The sequence below is a fragment of the Lichenostomus cassidix genome, chromosome 3, assembly GCF_008360975.1.
Source record: "Lichenostomus cassidix isolate B80296 chromosome 3, HeHo_3.0, whole genome shotgun sequence".
Lineage (NCBI taxonomy): Eukaryota > Metazoa > Chordata > Aves > Passeriformes > Meliphagidae > Lichenostomus > Lichenostomus cassidix.
Window position 1 is genome coordinate 31253124 of NC_139483.1, and position 19946 is coordinate 31273069.

At 40.0% G+C, this 19946-nt stretch overlaps 1 protein-coding gene across 1 annotated transcript in view; it reads left to right on the forward strand.

Annotated features, from left to right (window-relative positions):
- The window catches only part of SDCCAG8 (SHH signaling and ciliogenesis regulator SDCCAG8), a 107137-nt gene that overhangs the window by 84109 nt on the left and 3082 nt on the right, over positions 1-19946 (forward strand). Inside the window, exons 17-18 of the mRNA XM_085056698.1 lie at positions 16381-16507; positions 18369-18450. Coding sequence (XP_084912824.1) covers positions 16381-16507; positions 18369-18434 — 193 coding nt within the window. The 3' untranslated portion in view covers positions 18435-18450. The remainder of the gene's footprint in view (positions 1-16380; positions 16508-18368; positions 18451-19946) is intronic.

Consider the following 19946-nt stretch of genomic DNA (forward strand, 5'->3'; position numbering starts at 1 on the left):
CATTGTTACCTTATATAATATGGTGTTTTGGAAATGATGATGAAGGCAACCTGGATATTTCATGGATGAATTAGTAGATTCATAAACTGAAAGGTTTGCTTGCTATTTGTAATGGTGTTTTCTCCCTTCCTTTCAAAACTGTGCTCACAAATCAGAGATGTTGCTTCTATTTAAAAAGAGGAGGACAAAGAAAAGGAAAAAAAAAAAATCAAGCCTCTCTTTTCCTTTGAAGAAATCTTTGCCTGAATTGCTGGCAATTGTTCTCTCAAAAGGCCTGGTCTCCTTCAAAACTTGGAACCAAGTTCAGACCCGAGCTAGGTAAGGCAGAGTTGTTCAGTTTTCTCTCCACAATACACTACAAAAGAGTCTGGTTATATGCACATAGGTTCTTATTGTCAAGTGTGATGGTTTGGGATTTCTTCCAATTATCATCCTAATTAGGACCCTGAATTAAAAAGAATTTTTTATTTCTTTTGGGTGTGAGGAGCTAAATGAATCTGTGAACCCTGTGACCCATAGGTACCTGCAAACCTTTAAGCCCCTTTGTTGTTGCAATGACTTCACTGCAAAATAATTTCACAGCCTTAAGAGGCAACTTTTGCCTTTAACCTCTTTGTCTGAGGACTTTCCCTAAACTGAGGTTAGCTTGGACAGTGCCTCACACGTTCACATGTTTTGTTCTGTGTTGCAGTGCTTTTTTTCTCAAAGCTGTTGCTTAGGATTGCACAGCTTGGAGGTGCTGCTGTGTTTGGTTTTACTCAGTTATTTAAATCCATTAAACATGAGTTCTGGTCATTTCCCGATCCTATGAATGCTTTGAGCTGTGGCAGCCAACAGGGACTTCTCAGCACTTTGTTGGGAACTATGGCTGCTTTTCTCCAAGCGTTGTGTTTCACTTCTACCATGCTCTGCAGATCCTGACATTGCTGGACTCAGGGCATCTCTGTGCTATATGGATTTAATATTGTAGTGGTCCTTTCTAACATCTTCTAAAGTAAAGTTGTGAAATGATTGCATGTTATGAGTGACAGGCCTCAATGAATGGTGGCATTTTTCTTCCAAACCTGTCTGAGCAAAGTTTTGTACCTCAAGTACAGCTATATGTTGATCAGAGTAAAGTAAAAGGTTTCCCCATAATGAGCAATGGTACAAGTCCTACCTTCTGAATAATTACAACTGGATTTCCTTTGTACTGTACTCTTTTTTAACCTAGCTGTAGCTTTCTGAGCCTTTGGGTCATATGGTGTGTGGCTTCACACAAACGCTTACTACATGACAGGCTAACTTAGCAAACAAGATTTGTTTTCCTCTTCTTCCTACTCAGTGCTTTTGTCTTGTGCTGACATATTGGATTCTGTGCTGTACAAAAGGAAGCCCTAGATGACAACTAGTGTAGCTTTGTGTCTGGGACCTGTGTTTTTGGATCTATACTCAGATGAAGGACTTGTGCTTAAAAATATTCAGTATTTGGCAATACCAAAAACCAAGTTTCTTCTGTAACAGTTGAATCAGTGGTAATCTCATAGTTCTAATATAACACTGAAAAAAAAATTAAATCCTTTATCAGTTGGGGTACCTGAATTTCAGGGTGCTTTGGGTGGAAAAATAACCAAGAAGAATAATATTTCCTAAGAGGATGTAGCATTGGTAGTCTTAAACATACAACCCACCCCCAAAATTAAAGCAAAACAACAACCTCAAACTACAGAGGTTCTGTGAAAAGAGACAGTAATTCTGACATCAGACAGTTAAATAACAGATTCTGATGCGGAAAACTGTCCCAGATTCCAACATTCCTTTCAGCTGACATTAGAAAACAAGGTAGACTTAGCATGAGAAATAGTGTCTTTATATGAAGAGATTGCTCTTGTTAGGCCCATATGTGAACCATATATCCAGATTCTCTCTACATCCGCTCACTTGTCTCCCTGTCAGCATCTGAAGAGAGATCCCCAAATGTTCAAATGTACCTTTCAGATCAGAGTTTAATTTTAGAAGGCTATCTTGGCCTATTAATTTTGATTATAACAATGCTGTGGTGGCAGAGACATCAGATGGCAAGCAAAATTTCAGAAATCAAAATGCTACAAAGCTGTAGAAATAAATGCAAGTGTAACTTGCAGTAATAGGTTGCAATAATTGTATATGGTATGTGATTATTGAATAAGTAATAATTCATCGGGGCATGTATTGTTCATGTGCACTTGGTGTGTTACAAATTGCATCGTGGAGGCTGAATGCTTCCAGGATCTGTATGTGTGAGATGAGGAAAGCAAAGTTTAAGAGCTAAAAGAATGGTTCCAGAGCTGACACTTGTAGAAATTTGAAACTTAAGTACTGCAGAGAGCATCTTGGACATTTATGTAATTTTTTTTGTTTTCTCATATTCAATTATTTAAATTAATTAAAACTGATTGCATTAGAGTGCTTTGCATACCATGAAACTTGTCAAAATGTTAATTGAAGTATTTCAGATACCTGATTGATTACTTCTTTTCCCTTTAAGGTATATTTTTTTATTTTATTCTTAAAATTAATTACATGAAGTCACCATCCAGAACTAGAAATTATACTGAAGCAGGAGTCACAAAATTAAAAATGCCAGTATGAAGCAATGTAATTTTTCAATGTAGTGGTTCTATGTTTTCTGTTTTGATAATGGATGTCTAAGGATGTTCATGAGGTCATGTGGGAAGAAATTCATTCCCTTGCTAATATTCTTACTTCCCCATGTAGTCCTTTTCAAATTGAAGGGGCTTTGCTTTCAATTCCCCATTCTCTTTGTCTCAAAAGAGGAAAAGCATTCTGTTATTTTTGCAAATCACTGTACAAATTCTGTTGCTTCTACAATTTACAAATGAAGTTTGTTTACCAATAAAACTGGGTAAATTGTTTAAAATTATTATATCAAACATTTCAGGTGTATCTAGAACATGAATACAGGAAGCTTGAAACCTATTTTTGTAATTGTTATTATTCCATGTAATAAAAACTGTCATTTCTTTAAAAACTTTAAAAAATCTCACTCTACACCCCACTTTCCAAAAACCTCCACCCAAACAAACCCAAACAGATCTGATCAAGATATGATAGTAGAGTCTTCATCAGACCCAGTCTGTTTCTTAAGTGTTCCAAACTGCAATCCAGTGAACCTATTGGCACTTTCTATCGAAAATCATTAATGGTGTCCATGTGTAAGCAGCAGATCAGTTACACTCTGCAGTCAAGAGAGAAGTGTTTGACATACACTGCACCTTCATCATTTTCGATTGCTCGTCAAGAAAATTAACTATATATTTCTTTTTTTTCTTAGCCTGCAAGCAATAAGAAAGTGTGCAGCCTTTCCATTAGTTCTACAGGAGTCAGTTTGCAGCAGGTCTTGATGAAGACTTCACACATGCTTTCTTTTATTTACCTGTTCTTGGACAAGAAGTCATAGCACATACACAAACTTCATTTGCTCTCTCATATCTAAATCTAGAACCATAATTTTTACCTAAAAAGTAAATTGAAATTCTGAAGTGCTTAGTCAAATGCATGTTTCACATGTACAAAAGACTTCTGTGGGCCAGGCCTTCTATTTCTGAAATTCTGTTTCTAATGTTTGTCTGGACTCTTACTGAAAGGAGGGCAGTACTGGATGTTGCTGATGAGGGACTGGGATGGGGCAAGGGAGTGTGTGACAGCTCTCCAAGCACACCTTCTTCTGGAGCTTCAGCCACAGCTGGTGTGCAGAGACATACCAAATGTGGTCACAGACAGTTGGTTTTGACCTGATCAGCTCAGGAGACATCCTGCTGGGTTGATGATTGCTTTGCTATCCAAAGCAACACAATGGATAAAATAGGCATTTTTCAACCCTAAATGTTACTGAGTTATTGAGAATCTTTCAGGAAAGTATGAAGACAGACGCATGCAAACACCCCTTTGTCTAGGAAAATGAAGGAAGTGAGTATGTGCAATCAGATAATTAGAAATCATTTTCTCTCTCATCTCCCAGAATCTTCTAGCACTGGAGTAAGTGGGCCAAGCCTCGGCATTAATACATGAAATGAAAAATTGCTTAATGATGAGAAATCACGTGAAACATAAAAGGTCTGAAAGAAATTAATTCAAAAGATTGGAGAGGGGGTTTGTTGATTTTATTATATATATATTTGGGCATAATTTCATAGTTTGTAAGTTTTGAATATTACACATGGAACTAACTGAAATCTTAATCTGTAGTTATTTATAAATATTTCTTGTTGCTGTAAATACCCTCTATATAGTTCTTTATTATAGCTGGTAAGTGAAGCCCTATCAGATTTAAACTGAGCTAAACTGCTACATCATTGAATACATTGCCGCATTTTACATTTTGAAATACAAGGGTGATTTGAATTTCTGTTGTCTTTTTCTTAAGAAAAAGAGGGGGGAAAATTAATTATTGGAGGAGAAGGGGTCTTCTTAAACTTGGTTTTGTATAAAACTATTTAAAGCAATATTGATGACATTTTAAATAGCCTTGAGACAGAGAGTACTGGGGGAAAGGAAAGCACTAGCCATAAACAAGCAGCTTGGAAACTTAGTATTGCATCAAAAATGCTGGTTTCAACCAAATCTGCAGCGCTGGTTGGCTCTTTCAGTGAGGATAGGACACAGTCTCCCCATCATTTGTGTAGAACTCTAACTCCTAAAGAGCTGAGGGGAAAAACAACTTGTGCACTCCATAGCTGAACACAAGCATTTCCATATTGTAGGGGAAACTGTTTTTGTGAAGGCAAAGGAATGTTGTGTGCACATTGCAATGGAGACTTGGTGCAGGGAGACTGTTTGGTGCAAATACATGTCTAGTTTCTATTCTTCTGGAAGATTGCTAGAACAGACGCATGTGCTTCATGTGTCTTATGCTCCACACTGCTTCCCTCTGCACAGATAATCACACGAACAATACATGTGAGCAGCATTTGAGGTAGAAATGTTATCTTTTATCTCTTTGATGTCTTACTTTAGGGATGCAGGAAAAGTTGGAGGAAATAGTGTTTCTGAACAAAAGGTGCTGCAAATTGCCAGCAGACAGAATTGCAATATCGTGCAGTCTGTCCTTATATATTTCCGTCTCTGCCTGTCCTTCATTAACTGAGATGGTTATTCATCACAGAGTGGTCAATGGGAGTTTTATAGGAACATTTAGTTATAATTTCTAGGTTCTAGTTGGTTTTTTTTTAAATTTTTGTATTTTATTTCAGGCTCCAAAGTGTATATTTTCTTTTCGGTTACAGTCCATTGTGTCATAAATAGACAAATGATAACTCATCACAAACAAAATTATTTTTGCAGCCTGTCTTCCTGGCGTCTGGATTCTAAAGAGACAACCTTGATGCCTGCATGCCAGTGCAACCAGGATTTTTACAGTGTCAATAATCTTTGCTCATCACACCAAAAAAATCAGTGTGTCAGTGTATTCCTGCAGAGTCATTAGCATACAGACTCACTCTGCTTGCTTAACAAAGCATGGTTTCGTGTATTATAGTTTCCTAGTCTGCTTGTCTGATTCACCTCTGACAAAAGCAGAGAGCAAATTCAGTCCCTTCTTCAGTGGCACACTAATGTGGGAAATAAATCTTCGGGCATAAGGTCTGAATGGCAGTCATTTAAATAATTCAAATGCAGCGATCATTTTGCCCATGTGCCTTTCCTTTCTTTGTTTTGTTTTTCTGTATTTCCCAAATCACTGAGAGACAAATGATCTTTTGCGACAATCTATATTTTTTAAATATCCAGAGCTAAAAAATCCCCGTCCTCTTTAAATGCAGTTTAATTGGTTACATGTAAAATAATTATTTGCTCTCTCTTTTGTGGTGTGGAGGGGGGAGTTGGAGGGGAGAAGTAACATACAAGCAGATGTGCTGCTAGATCTACAGGCTTCTGCCAACCATATGGCATCTTAAAGAAAGATGGTTGGAGCGTCTGGATTAGCAAAGAGTCGGGATGGAAAGCCATGTGTCGTGTTGGTACAGGCAGTTGTTTTAGCTCTCTGTAAAAGGCTTCAGGAGATTGTGTAATGGAACAAATGGTACTGCAAGCCTAGTAACAGCCTTACCGCTGCTGGAGAGGCAATTGGCCCCCAGGCGAGTACTGCTTCATCCTTGCTTGTTGGTTTTTTGTGAAGGATTTTTAGATCGTTATTTTGTGTTCTTCTTTTGTCGTACAGGAAACTTGGGAGATGTAATTCTGAACTTTATACTTGAAAGAGAGCTATTGCGTAGTTAGGATTTTTTCACACTCATTTTTTACAATGAAAACATACAGTTCCCTTCTCTTTGGAATGAAAAGCTCGTGACCCTCTGCAAATTTCCCACATCCTTTGTGAATACTTTGAGACATCAGTTCACTGAATCTGTAGCTGATGCCCAGATTTTGGGGAGAAAACTGCCCTCTCTAGGATTTTCTTAGTTAAAAAAATTGGGGCTATTGTGCTTGTGGCCATAAAGTACCAACTTGGCATTTGTGTTCTGGTTGTCAGGTTGCTCTTTATGCAAACAAGGGGCCTGCTTCTATTAAAGGCAAAACTCCTTTAGTTTTTAGCAACACAGGATTGGGCATTTTGTGGGGTCTTGTGTACTTTACAGGAGTCTGTAGTTCACATTACAGCTCATAGGAGTTATTCTGGATCAGGATGAAAGCTATTGTATCCAGATCTGTAACAGAAACAGGTTTTAGTCATTTCTCTACTGTCACACAATAGAACTCTGAATTCCTCTGTATGTCTCAATGAAATCAGGCTTCTTAGTAGACCTGTAAATGCAGTTTTCTCTCCTTGATAATATTTGTTTCAAAGGAAATTAAAGCCTGATGTTGCAGTACAGAAGTTCAATAATTAGGATTATTTTATTTGAAGACATTTTAAGTACATTATGATCCCAGTGTCACGATTTTTATGTAAGGAGATAACATGAGGGACACCCAGACATTCATTTGTAGGTAAATACTTGCTGAGCAGGTAATGTTATGGTTTCAGAGACATTAGAAACAAACCATTAACTACAGAAGCATCTTCCCTACTGAGAATCTTTGCTGAAAAATACACTATCTTAAACTGAAACAAGTGCTGCTCTAATATAGCCTAGATTCACAATAATTTCAAAGTAAAATAACAATTACCACTCTTTATTTTCTTTAATTTTTTTTCATACTCTCCAGAAGGCTCCTTATCTGGAGCTTAGGAAGCAGCAGTACTCAGCTTAATCTGCAGTTTAGTTACAGCAGTGCACGGTTTTTCCTGAGCTGCCTGCATGCCCCCCTGCTCAAGCCTGCATATGTTGCTCAACACTGATCAAAAGTAGTTTCCCTCGGGAGGGAGGCTTGAGTTCGTTCTGTCGGCCTGTTCATTCCCTCGCCTCAGCCAAGGCTGAGCCAGGTGTGAGGTGGACAGTTGTCCACCAGGAGTGGTGCCAAGACCACCAGCATCTCCCTGGAAGGCTCTCCTGATGGCTGCTGAGGAGGAGCAGAGTTGGAGCAGTGAGCCCCAGCGGGAACCTTGGGCTCTCTTGGGGCACCTGCTGAGCTTCCGCTGCCTTTCAGAAACCCAGGCTGCTTTCTGCCCCATGTTCATGTGTGAGCTCACCAACATCATGGTGTGCATTAGCAAAAGTGTCCGTTTCATTCAGAAATGTGCATTTCTCTGGGTAGGTTTCCTTTATAAGAAATTCTGAGTAGTGATGTATTTGTGCTGCAGCAACAGTATTGGAAGTTACCACGTCTACAAAGACAGTAATTGACAGAGAGTAGGTGGATCTCTTGTTCTCATTTTGCATACATATTTGTCTTCCCTATCCCTACTTAAAAGAACAAACCCCATGGTTGTATTTTTGAACAAAGAGACACAGCTTTGTTTTCTTAATTTACTAGCAGTGATTTAAGGCAGTTAATTTTCATTTATGTAAGTGAGAATGTTCCGTTTCCCGAAGCATATCAAGACTTCTAAGATAGCTTATTTAAATGTTTGTTTCATAAAAGTTATCACTGCTTACCATTGAAAGATGAGAACATGGAGAAGTAGTATAAGAAGAGCATAATTTACCTAACAAAACTAAGCAAGATCTTTTGATGTAATCCAAGGGTGTTGTAATGTGTGTCCTTCCTGTCCCTGACCCCGCCCCCCTGACCCCTTCTGACTGGATGTGAGTCAGGACCACCTCCCATCCCTAGAGATAAAAACCCCAGCAAAAAAAAGTATTCTTCTCTTACAGTTACATTGAAGATGTGTCAAGAAAGCTATTAACATTTATTTCAACTGGTAGCAAAGAAAGCTGATAGTTTTGCTAGAATTTGTTACAATAATTAATATATGGTGACAACTGAAGAGTCTGTGCATGCTCATGCACGGTTGTGGACAGAAGGAATCCTTCTGCTTGAAGGTGCTGGTAGTCTTACAAGTTGGGATGTCTGTGCAGGATCCAGTGACCACTGACTGATGTGCTGAGCTGGGACGTGAAAGAGCCAGACTGGAGCCACCTTTGTGCTCGTTTTTGTGTGGTATTGCTGACAGCCCTGTGCTGCTATTGCAGGGACACTGGAGCTGCTGCTCTCATCCACAAGCTAAGCTGATGTCACCAGAAAGGCATAATTGACCCTTTGCACTGGCTGTGATATGGGTGTGTTGATACTCATCTCCAAACTGGGTGCAGTCATATTCCTTATTGTGGAGGAGTTAATACTTTCCCTGAGGATAACTCTAGTGATATTTGCCTCTAAAACTGCAATAAAATTTCTCTATTTCACAGCAAGGATTAAGTTCACCTTGCAGTAAATTTAGAGCACGGTTGGACTAATGCACATATACATTATGAAATGGCCACTCTCTTACAGAGAGCCTATAATGAACTAATACATTTTTAAGATGTATTTTTTGTGAAATGCTTCCCTTCAGTGTGGCTAAGCAATTGCAGGTTTCACTAACTTCACGTGTAGTTTCAATGTTTATAATATAGTCCAAAACAAAACTGGACTCTTTATTCACAAGAGCTGAGCTCCATGGAGGTAAGCTGGCAGTACTGCTCTGATCCTCCAGCTTTTCTCCTTTTTAAAAAAAAATCCTGTGGTTTGTCAGTATGAAACTGCTTTCCCCTCAGCCCTTCTCAATGTGAAATTATCTTACCATTTTCCCTGCATTTACTCTTCCATGTTACACCCCCCATGGTGTTTCCTTGATGCTGTGACTCCCTTCACTCTCAGCCACAGCTAGTTTATGGGAGTACTGGGGAATGTGGGGAGATTAAGGCTGGTCCCAGGTGGATACAGGCCTGGTCCAAAGTGCTGTGTTGCGTGCCAGGAGCATCTCCCAGTGAGGTGGGAGCATGCTCGCTTGGCCAGCTAGCACAAACAGAAGCTGAAGCCTCTCAGGTCCCTTGGGTGCATCCACGCGGATCTGAGCACAGGTCTTGCTTACCTCTCACACACATCCTAGGCTCCTCTGCCCACCTTGACCTTCTTCCCAGCACTTCCTCTAGATCCTTACTCCCTATGTGTCCCTATTCTCCTTTTTGTTTCCTAGGAAGAGTAAGTTTGGAAATCAGAGCTGTAATAGAACAGGAGTAGGCCAAGCTTGGGCTAAATTCACAAATGGAAGCCATCTGCTCTGTGTGGATGGAGAGAGCAACAGGCCCTTGTATGTAAGACATCTATGTGAATATGCTGCACAGAAGAATTGACTGTCACTGATATAAAGCCATATTCCTCCTTTTCTGTGTCACAAGCATAAAACTAAACTCTGTACATATTTTACAACTATTATTAGTTTGACTGTAATTTTTGCAGACCACAACAACCCTGTGTGGACCCAGAAAAAGAAGGAAATGTTTATCACCTGCTAGAGTTTACAGGCAAAATCATTTGTTTGAAATGAACTGGAAAGAGGGGCACCTCTAGTGTGGAAAATAAGGGTAATGGGAATTAAGCAACAAAACTAATGAGTGACGCCTACATAGATATTTAACACTTTGATGTTTTTAGATTTTATTTTTATAGTGGTCAGACTATGCAGTATAGCAGCCTTGGGGTTTGTGCTGAAGAACAGTTTTGAAGGACTGTGATATATTAGTCCTTAAACTTGAAAAGACTCCCTTGCAGACAACCAAATGAGGAGGACTATACCCAGCACTACTGGCCTCTCATCTGGAAGGTCACTGGTGATTTTACCTTTCAAACACAGGTACTGAAATCTAGAGAGATAAACAGAAGCTTTATGCTCTGTACTTCAGTGCCTGCAGCCCTTGCTGGTTGCAGCCAGGATCTGGGCTCGGTGAGGACAGCAGGACTGAACCCAAAGCTGTTCTGTTTTGCCTGCAATTGCGACTGTCAGAACAACTGAAGCAGTTGTAGCTCAGCTGCACTACCCTTTCTAGTGGTAGTTTTTTTTAATTAAGACAATATCTGACAAAGTAAATTAACAGAAGCTGATGCTTTTAGCAGTTTTTTTGCTTCAAATGCCTGATGTCAGCTTGGGCCACATGTACATTCTGCACATGCCATGGGATAGAAAAAGTGAAGACTTCTTTTTCAATTCTCTGCTGCCTGCCCAGACACCACATGTACTGTCTGTTACATGTCGCTTCTGATGAGGTTCATGCTGGGAATTTCTTTTTAAAGGCAAAGTGTTTGTGAAGGAAAGAGTTCAGATCGGGCAGATTGCATTAAAATTCTCAGTGTCTCCAGCTTAAATACAGTGATTGCTTTTTGTGGACACCAACAGCAGTTTGTACAGGTTCAGGTTTGTCTGGTAATAAAAGAAGAAAGAGGAATTGGAGTAAGCAGTAGGGGAAATCAAGCACACTTTTATAAAAAGTAAACAAACCACAAAAATTGTTGCAACTAGTAACACAAGCACAGGAAAAATTTTTTCAGTAATACAAATATGTATCTTATAAACAGGAGGAGGCCACTTTTAAAACCTTAGTGGGATATGTGTCTCTTATCATTATGACTGAGAAATTGTGCAAAATCTGTTCTGTCTGGCACATAATAAAATCAGAGAGGTGAGCATCTTTTAAAAAACAAAAAAAATGTAGTCTGGCTATGCAATTCAATATATTTCTGTAACATTGTCTGCTATGAGCCCTGCCTCCCTTTTTTTTTTTTCTCTCCTAAGGTAGTTTACAGCATTCTGAATAAATAGCCTGAATAATTTGGAGAATGGTTTTACCTAGTACTTGTCAACTGAAGGCATAAAATAGTAACCAGAACTATTCCTTCTCTAGAGCAAATCTGATCCAGAGTTCATATTCCTATCAAAGGTCTTACTGTTTTGTATTCCATTAAAGGAGGAAAAGCCTCATCTTCAGCCAAGGGATTCGGACACAAATAGACATTAGTGAAGCTTTCACCCATATCTTTTCCAGCCTGCTGTCCACTCTCTTTCGTTGTTTCCTTCCTGTCAAAACCCAGTAGGGCTAAAAGTGGCCATCACAGCAGCTAAGCCCAGCTGCTACACCCCCCTGCTGAAGAGCAGGCTGATAATATTCTCTTCAGCATGTTAGACATGAGCTATTAGAAGCCCAGGAATAGATCCAGGCTCAGGTTTCCCAAGTGATCTATTTGTTTAACCTGTTGGGCCAGCTGTGGAAGTGAAGATATATTCTAATAGTCCATGGTGACATCTGAAACAAAGGGGAAGATCCTATGTAAACTTTTAATGAAACTATTTGCAATTGTTGTTGTGGCATGCAAACGTTTTTTTATGGGAGATGATATACTATAGACACTTTAAAAGTATGTGGAAAAATGGAGAGTACCTTTAGTACAAGGGAATTTAGATGTTAATAGATATTAAAAAAAAAAAGAAAACAGAGTGATACAAAGCCACCTGGGTCAAGGGATTCATGGTGAAATGTGGACATTTGCTTCTTGGGTGTCAATTCCAAACTGTGCAAGGGATATTAACTTCTAGTTACCATCTGTTAACATGAGTTGAAAGAGTTTGTTCTGCCTGTAGCGTGGGCAATGCTTACCTTGCTAAGCTAGAAGCGGTATCGATCTGTGCCTGAGCAAATGACAGTCTTGGCCTTTTTGTGGAAACAGAATTCTGATAGGGATTCCAGAGGGTGGGAAATTCCATGGAAACTTCTTTTAATGAGCTCTGAACTGTCTCCCTGTGTCCCATTAGAAGTCAGAACTTCCAGTATGACAAGAAAGGAGGCTTATTCACTATGCTTAGTTCTACTCACTGTTACAGGGTGACTTTTTGGTCTGTGTGTTTTTCCTCTTATGCTTTTTTTGTTTCATTAACATGAATAAGGAAGATCATAGTGCTTTACTTTTGAAGCCAGTTGGGAGAATGGAGTTCAGTTAAAGAATAGGTTATATGTACAGATATTCTTGTTTAAATTTTGGGAGCACGTGGGGGCTTTTCTGAGATGCTCATCACTTAAGGTTCTTTCAAGGCCTGATCTATGGGTCAAGATCTTAAGTAAATAGTAATTTAGTACACTAGTGAAACTTTGGGGTTTAATTTGTCTGCATTTCTTAATTCATAGACCCTGATTTTCTTACCTCAGAATTTACTGTGTGAATTTCTCAATGCTGTAAAGCACAATGAAGACAAAAGTTGCACATAAAAGTACTAATTTTACTGTTGATTTCAGTGTCCTAGTTGTCCACAGAGCTGATTCAAGATACAAAGAGGTAGTGAACATAGTTTTCTGCCTTAATGAAAATGACAACATCATGCTATGTAAAGAGAAGACAGAAACATAGCAGAGTTGAGGTGGAAAGAAAGCAGACGAGACCTGTCCTACCATGCCCTCGAGAGGGATGGGGACTGACAGCAGCTGGGGCAGGTGTGGCTGCAGAAGCAAGCTCACCATGAGCACCAGTCATATGCCTTAACTCTTTAATGGCAGTAAGTCTGGCACCAAGATGGCACCAAAATCATCATATAGGCAAAGCAAGCCTGATCATTGATTTGTATTCAGCAGGAGATGACCTTAGACAGTGCCTGATCTATCTGTGTCAGGAACTAAGTGTGATCACCATAGTGATCACCCTTCAGTTGCACCTCTGCAGCATGGCAGAGGTCTGCAGCATGGTCCTCGGTTTTCCCACTCAGAACCAGGAACCACCTCTGATCATTACATCCTCCTCAGGCAAAGAAGCAATGCAGAAGCAACCTTAGAAACTCACAGCTTGACACTCTTGCCTTGACAGAGCAAATGTCTTTTAAAGGCAGCTTGCTGCACATATGCTTGTAGTGTTAGGTTTTGGTCATTTTGGGGGCAGCAGGAGCCAGGCCCCAGCACGCCCTCGCCCACAGAGATGTGGCCCAGCTAGGTGGTTGGTGGCCCCCCTGGGTGCCTGGTGCCCCAGCCCTTGCCGTGGGGTGCCCGATGGCCACAGCACCCACTGCTGGGACAATGGGCTGGCTGTGTTCCCATGGCAAGTGGCAGATGGGGGGCTCCGGCAGGGTCAGCGGGGAGGCAGCCGCGGCAGCACGCTGGCCGAGCTGCTCTACAACAGCCCTTTCAGCTCTGACAGCTCCGCTCTGGCTGGCCAGAAGTAGTTATCAGATTACTTGTATTAAAACCTAATTAAGATGTGTGCCAGTAAATGCAGCATGATTATTGGATTTGGTGATTTAGCTGCTGCAGGTTGCTGCAATCCAATCACGCCATTTCAGCAAATCCAGCTCCGTGGAGTAAAGTGAAAACGTTTTACATCAGTAACCTGACTATGCTGAAAGAGTAAATAACCTTTTAATGCCCCTGCTTTGTCAAGGACTGACTGATCGCCACTGCAGGGTGAAGGGGTACTGCCCACAGATCCTTGCATATTAACTTCCTTCAAATCAACATTAAAGCCCAGAGGAGGGCTGACAGGTTGTATCAGCTTTTTCCTTCATTGTGGATTTGCCTGTGGATTAATGGGCCTGAGTCCCCCAGCGCAGGGAGCTTGAAGCCAGAGTCTTGTGGCTGCCCCTGGTTTAGCAATGTGTTGTTACAGAAAAGAAAGAAGCTTTTATTTTTATCTGTAGGCCACACATAAGGGGAAGTGTAACACAGTGGGTACTAGTACAGCTTTGTGGTGTTGGTGTTATTCTGCAGGTGGAATTCACCTTGGTGCCAAAGCTCTGCTTTGTGATTGATGTTTCACATCGTTTCTGCAGGGTCTTGCAGCGATTGTCTAGCCACAGCTGTCAAAATGTAACAAAACCCTTTCTATACCTTTTAGCTTCATTTCTGGACAGCCGGGGGTAGAGCCTAGTCTCAGATCCAAATTTTACTGCTGTATGAAATCTTCTACATGCTGTAATTGCACAAAAAAGCAATGTAGGTTGGAGCCGTTTTAACATAAAAGCTGCCTATGAGCTCCAAGTACTGACAATCAGAGCAAAACATTTACCTTGAAGCTTTTGTTTGCAGCTTGTGATGCCTCAGCTGTGTTCCCCTTCAGTGGAACCATCCATCTCATGAAACTGTCTCTTTCTTGCCTCCATGTAGAAATAGGGATTTTGGTTTAAAATGGTTAGTGGGGAATTATTTGAAGGGTATTTTTATTAATACTAAATGGGGCGCTTTCTCCTTAGTGCCAGGTTGTCCTGTGAGTAGTCCAAGCCTAACATGGTTCAAGAGCTACATGTTTTCACCTTGTGCCTTGAAGTAACATGAGGGAGCGTGGAGTCAGTCTCTGTCCTTCAACACTGCCAGGCCAAGGGGGAGCAGCCACATGCCATCCCAACTGGACAGATCTTGCCACTTTGGTGGGAAAATCCTCTCATTTAGACAGGAGGGTGAGGACACAGTGGTCACTCAGGACACAGTACCTTTGCCTGGTCGGTGGTGTTGCCAAAGCGAACATGGCGACCATGCAACCTCCCTCACTCGTATTAGCAAAATGTGCAGAAGGTTCTGTCACCCAGTTGTAAAAATGATGGCAGGCATCGATGTGCAGTTGTAACATATGGGAAGTACAGTGAATGTGGGTGGAGCTGTTCATTTCTCATCTTGAATCATTTACGAGATCAGCAGGCAGGCCAGATACAATGCATATGGGAATGTGTGGCTGTGCTGCACATGTCACACGTAATAGCAGATACTGTGAGAGGGCCCAGAGCCTGTCCTCAGGAGCTAAACACACCAGAGCAGGCTGGGACTCCCAGTGTGTGGACCAAGGGCCAGCTTGGCAGCAGTTTTGGGAGAGCAGACTGGCAGACAGAATTTGGGAATTCACAGATCCAGATCTGCACTGACTAAAACTGCACCCTTTTCATCCATCATGGCCCAGAATTGTAGACTGGAACGTTATTAAACCTGTAGTCAAGCACTGGAGATGCAGATGATAAAGGTAAAGTTGTGGCCTGCTGCTCAAACCCAGCTCAGTGCCTGTGTCATCTTTCTCCCTCTGCTCAAGTGGATAGTCTAAATGTAACAGTGAGTGGTGAAGTTACAAACAGAAAAGTGTAACTAATATTTCCATAATTAAAGACTTTTCCGTTTACAGCAGTTTATTTGAAAGGACCTAGAGCTTCGCAACAGAGCACACAAGGGCTTGTGTCCAGTATTATTTTTGAAATTTGCATGGGCTACCTGTGATTATCTACTAAAAATATTCTGACTGGGTGCCAGCAGTAATAAACAGTCACTGGAGAATTAACAAAAGATACCTGCTTTTGTGATTAAAGCAGTAAGTGTGCAGTTGCCCTAACAGCAGTGTTGTCCCAACTCAGGCACTCGTTCTTCCAGTGTAAGCAGAAGGCCTCTGCATGTTTCTTCTGATACCTGCCAGCTTGTTCCCTCTGTTTTACAGCCCCTGATGAGGAGGACCTTTGGAGTGATGGGCTCTTTACATCTTTCCCCAGGAATCCCTGTTACGTCGTTAAAGGATCTATGCTGACATGCTTAATTAACACTAAGCTTACTTGAAATAAGTGCTGTGTTCTGTAATGAGTTTTGGACAGTGACCAGCTTGCAAAGAGCAGTGGACAGAAAACAGAAGTTTTTGTCGCTTCAGGTCCAGTTTGTCAGGGAATTTGGGTATTTGGATTTATAATCTGGACTACTGTGTGTGTTTCAAGACAGATACTGAAGCAGATACAGAGTGTGCAGCTTGCTTAGCTACAGGTGTCAGGATGCAGTCCTGCAGTCTTTACTGATGTCACAGCAAAGCAGATTTGCTGTCATGTCCTCATAAGGCTTCTAAATCAAAAGTGCAAACCTTTAAAAGTGGTCATTTAAAGTGTGAAAATACATTTAATGCCCATCCTAGGAGTAATACTTTGGTCTCAGCCCAACCACCATCCTGAACTCTGGCCTCTGGGAGCTGCCACCACCAGTGCAAACATCAAAGCTTCTTCCATGAACTCCAACTTCAGATGGTCTGCAATCCTTTCATCTATTTCTTTTCCAGGTTACAGCAGCTTGACAAGCACTGCCAGACCACTGCCCAGCAGTTAGTGGAGCTGCTCAACCAACAGAATCAGCTCTTGAAAGAGAAGCACCTGCTTACAGAAGAGGTGCAGTTTCTGCGAACACAGGTACTGTGCCAAAAGAAATGAAAGACTGAGGGGAATATTCTGCAGCTTTGGCAGAGAAATCTGCCAGCAGTCTCATTTCAACTGTTGGATTTTGTTGCTGTTGTTCTTTTAAATACAGCATTACCTTATAAAAAATAAAATAAAATAAAAATTCATGCAGTTGGAAAGAGACTAGTAACTGAACCTGACTCTCACAAACCTAAACAAAATGAATAAAGTGTTTTGAAGTGGCAATTAAAAAGCAGAAGTTATTCTCAGTGACAGTTCCGAGCTTTCTTATCTGAAGATTTTTGTGTTCCTTTTTCAGACAAAAGGGATATCTGTTCTTTAACAGCATTAAAGTTTAAACAGTAACTTGATGTTGATAATTGCTTTGAGATTTTGCTGCCATTGGACAGACTTAAGTCCCCCTATCACTTTGTGATTTTTTTTCTCTTTATTTTTAAAAGTAATTTATCCTTTGCTGCTCCATGACAACTCATGGTGAGACTCTTGGGGCTGCCCTATGCAGAGCCACTGGTTGGAACTCTGATGATCCCAGTGGGTATCTCTTCCAACTCGGCATATTCTGTGCTTCACGCACCCAAATGTGAGATGGTGAATGAACAATCAATCTTGCCTGAGCATTAATCACTGCACTGCTTTTCCAGCAGGTCTGATTGTTGCTTCCAGTGGTCTCTGGGAAGTTGTGGCTTCTTATGGGCTGTTCTGGCTTTTTTTGTTTTGGCCACTGTTTTTCAGTGCTTTGAAAATAAGGAGAGGACTGCAAGGTTGGGTTTTTTCTTTGTTCTTCTTTTACTTTTTTTCAGAAAAAGGAGAACGGGCAAGCACAGAATGAGGTTTTCAGTAAAACTATCAGACAACCAAACTCATGGTTGAATTGGTGTGTTTACTCAGTCACAAAGCAAGTCACAATGCTTTCTAACTCTAACCTGGGAGAATAGAAGCCATACTTTGTTAAGCCCCTAATCATGTCCATGTGTTTGGTTTTACAGGACTTCCTGTTCTAGTAGACAAACTTAGTGGCTCACAACAGTGTAAGCTTATCAGCATGTAGTAACTGCTGGCAAATTTTAGGGCAACCATAGTGTTCTCTCTATAAGAGAGGTTAAGAAGGTGGTTGTTCCCAAAAGCAAATGCAATTTCTATTTTTAAAGAAGCACTCTTGGTAATGTGAACAGCCTTTACATGGTCCACAGAGATTTTGTTATTGATAATCTATTTTATCTGGAAGTAAGTGTGGTTTTATGAAGTTGGGCAGAAGTAGAAACATCATACAAAAGAGGAAAAAAAATCATTTAGATATTACACTCCTATCAAGCCTTGACTGGCAAAACCTGCCTCCTTTATGTTCATTACAAATTAATTGTGCTCCAGAGGATACTCTTTAAGTTGAGAACACTCAGAAGAATGATATAAAAAATTATTACAAAATGAGCCCCAAAAATCTATTTGCAGCTATTTAAAGTAGTGGTAGTTCTCTGGGAACTGGAATTGAGCCCAAAAGAGCTGCCTGGAATATCAGATAATTGTTTTAAAGAAACTAAAGAACAGTTGACCATAAATGGAAGCTCTTTGCTACAGAAAGATGCATGTAGTTAGAACAGAAATAAATACAAAAATCAAACAATTGCAGAGTCAGTGTTGATCAAAGGTGAAAGTGACCTCATATTCCACATTTTATTGTATTGCCCAACAGTTCTCCTTTATAATAAATCAATTTTTTTTTTTTGGTGGTGGAAGAAGGTGGAAGTAACCAACCATTACCTAATCTTTTAAAGATGATGTAAAATACACTAACCTAAATGTGCTATTGTATCTTGGAACATAAGCCTCTCGTAACTGCAGTTCCATTTTTCAGGAAAAAAAAAGGGATGAAGATCTCAAACAGGACACAGATGGAATCAAGAAAAACCTGGATGGATAAAGAGAAATGAGCAGAAGTAGGTGTTTTTTTTTCTATATCCTAAATATAGAGGGGGAGGACAGGAAAGGAGAGCAGGACTAAAACTATTTGCAGATGTGAGTTGAATCTGGCAAACACTTAAAGACAAAAGGAAGAAGGAAGTGTTTGAAACATTTTTGGGTTTGAAACTGTTGAAGCTTTCTGTGCTTTGTTTTTTTCTCTTTAAGCACTTAAAAATTTAAGGACAAACACTCCATGCTAAAGACAAGTTAACCTAACAGAATTTAAAAAAAAATCTTAAATATGTAAATTGAAGGGAAAGAGGGGATGTACAACTCTTAGCAATGGTAACTTCTTTTACCCCAGTTACTTTTTTGTCTGGATATTCACTGGGTGTTTCTCTTTTGATTTGGAATTGGTTAGTTTTGTTGCTTCCAGTATTTTCAAGTGTCTGGGGAAACTTGAATCATCCCTACTTCTTCAGAAAGGCTGCAAATTGTTTTGTAATAAATCATAACAGTTAGTGTCACATCGAAAGAAATATTATCTAAATATTTGTATTTGGAGCAGTGCTGTCCAAGTTAGAGTAGTGCATCATAATTATAGCTGTTCCTACTGCCTTGTAAGAGTTACTGAATTTTTATTTCACTAATTTAAAACTGCATAATTTATTTGAATCTAGCTGACTTAGTCAACAAACCCTGACAAGCCCTGAGCCTTGATAGGATTTGTTTTCAAAAGTCAGGTTACTTCCACTGTAATTTTTATTTCTAGTGTTACATGTTTGCTGTATGGGGGCAAGACAACAGAAAGAAAATAATGTCTTTGAATCCAGCTACATTCAGGTGTGTTGAAAGCCTGTTTTTCTTGGAAAACTTATTTGGCACTGTAAGGAAAGTTCTGGGTTTTAAAGCGAATGAAAAGAAATCATAAAAGAAGTACCTGATGCTGCTACAATTCTGCATTCCTTTACAGGCCACATAAGCTTTTAAAAGGCTTTCAGAATCCTTGTTGAAGGAGTAACCAAGGCAAGTCCACACCTTTTGAAGACATCTTTGTCATTCTCAGCAGTGAATTACATGCTTTTAAAATAATGCTATTAAATCTCCTATTACTGAAAAAAGCCCAGTGTTATTTCAGAATAACCATCTGCCTATGGCATGATGATGCTCACATTGTAATTTTCATTTTCACTGACCCAAAAAATACCAGTATGATAATATGTCCTGACCTTACAGTATGAGCTGTGTATCAGGCCATTACACTAATATTTACTAGATGTCAACAATACTTTATAATGTAATACAGCATAACATATTCAGGACCTTGTAAAAGTAGTCAAAAATTTAATTATGGGATTTACACCTCTCATTTTGAAAGTTTTTGGAACACTTTTTGGAATTTCTACCTTTGAAAGTCTCTTGTATATTGGAACTCACCCCAAGGCAGGAGGGCAAGAGATATTTAATTCCCCCCTTACACAGGTATGAAATACAGAATAATAAATAAATGTGCACAGAAAGCAAACAAACA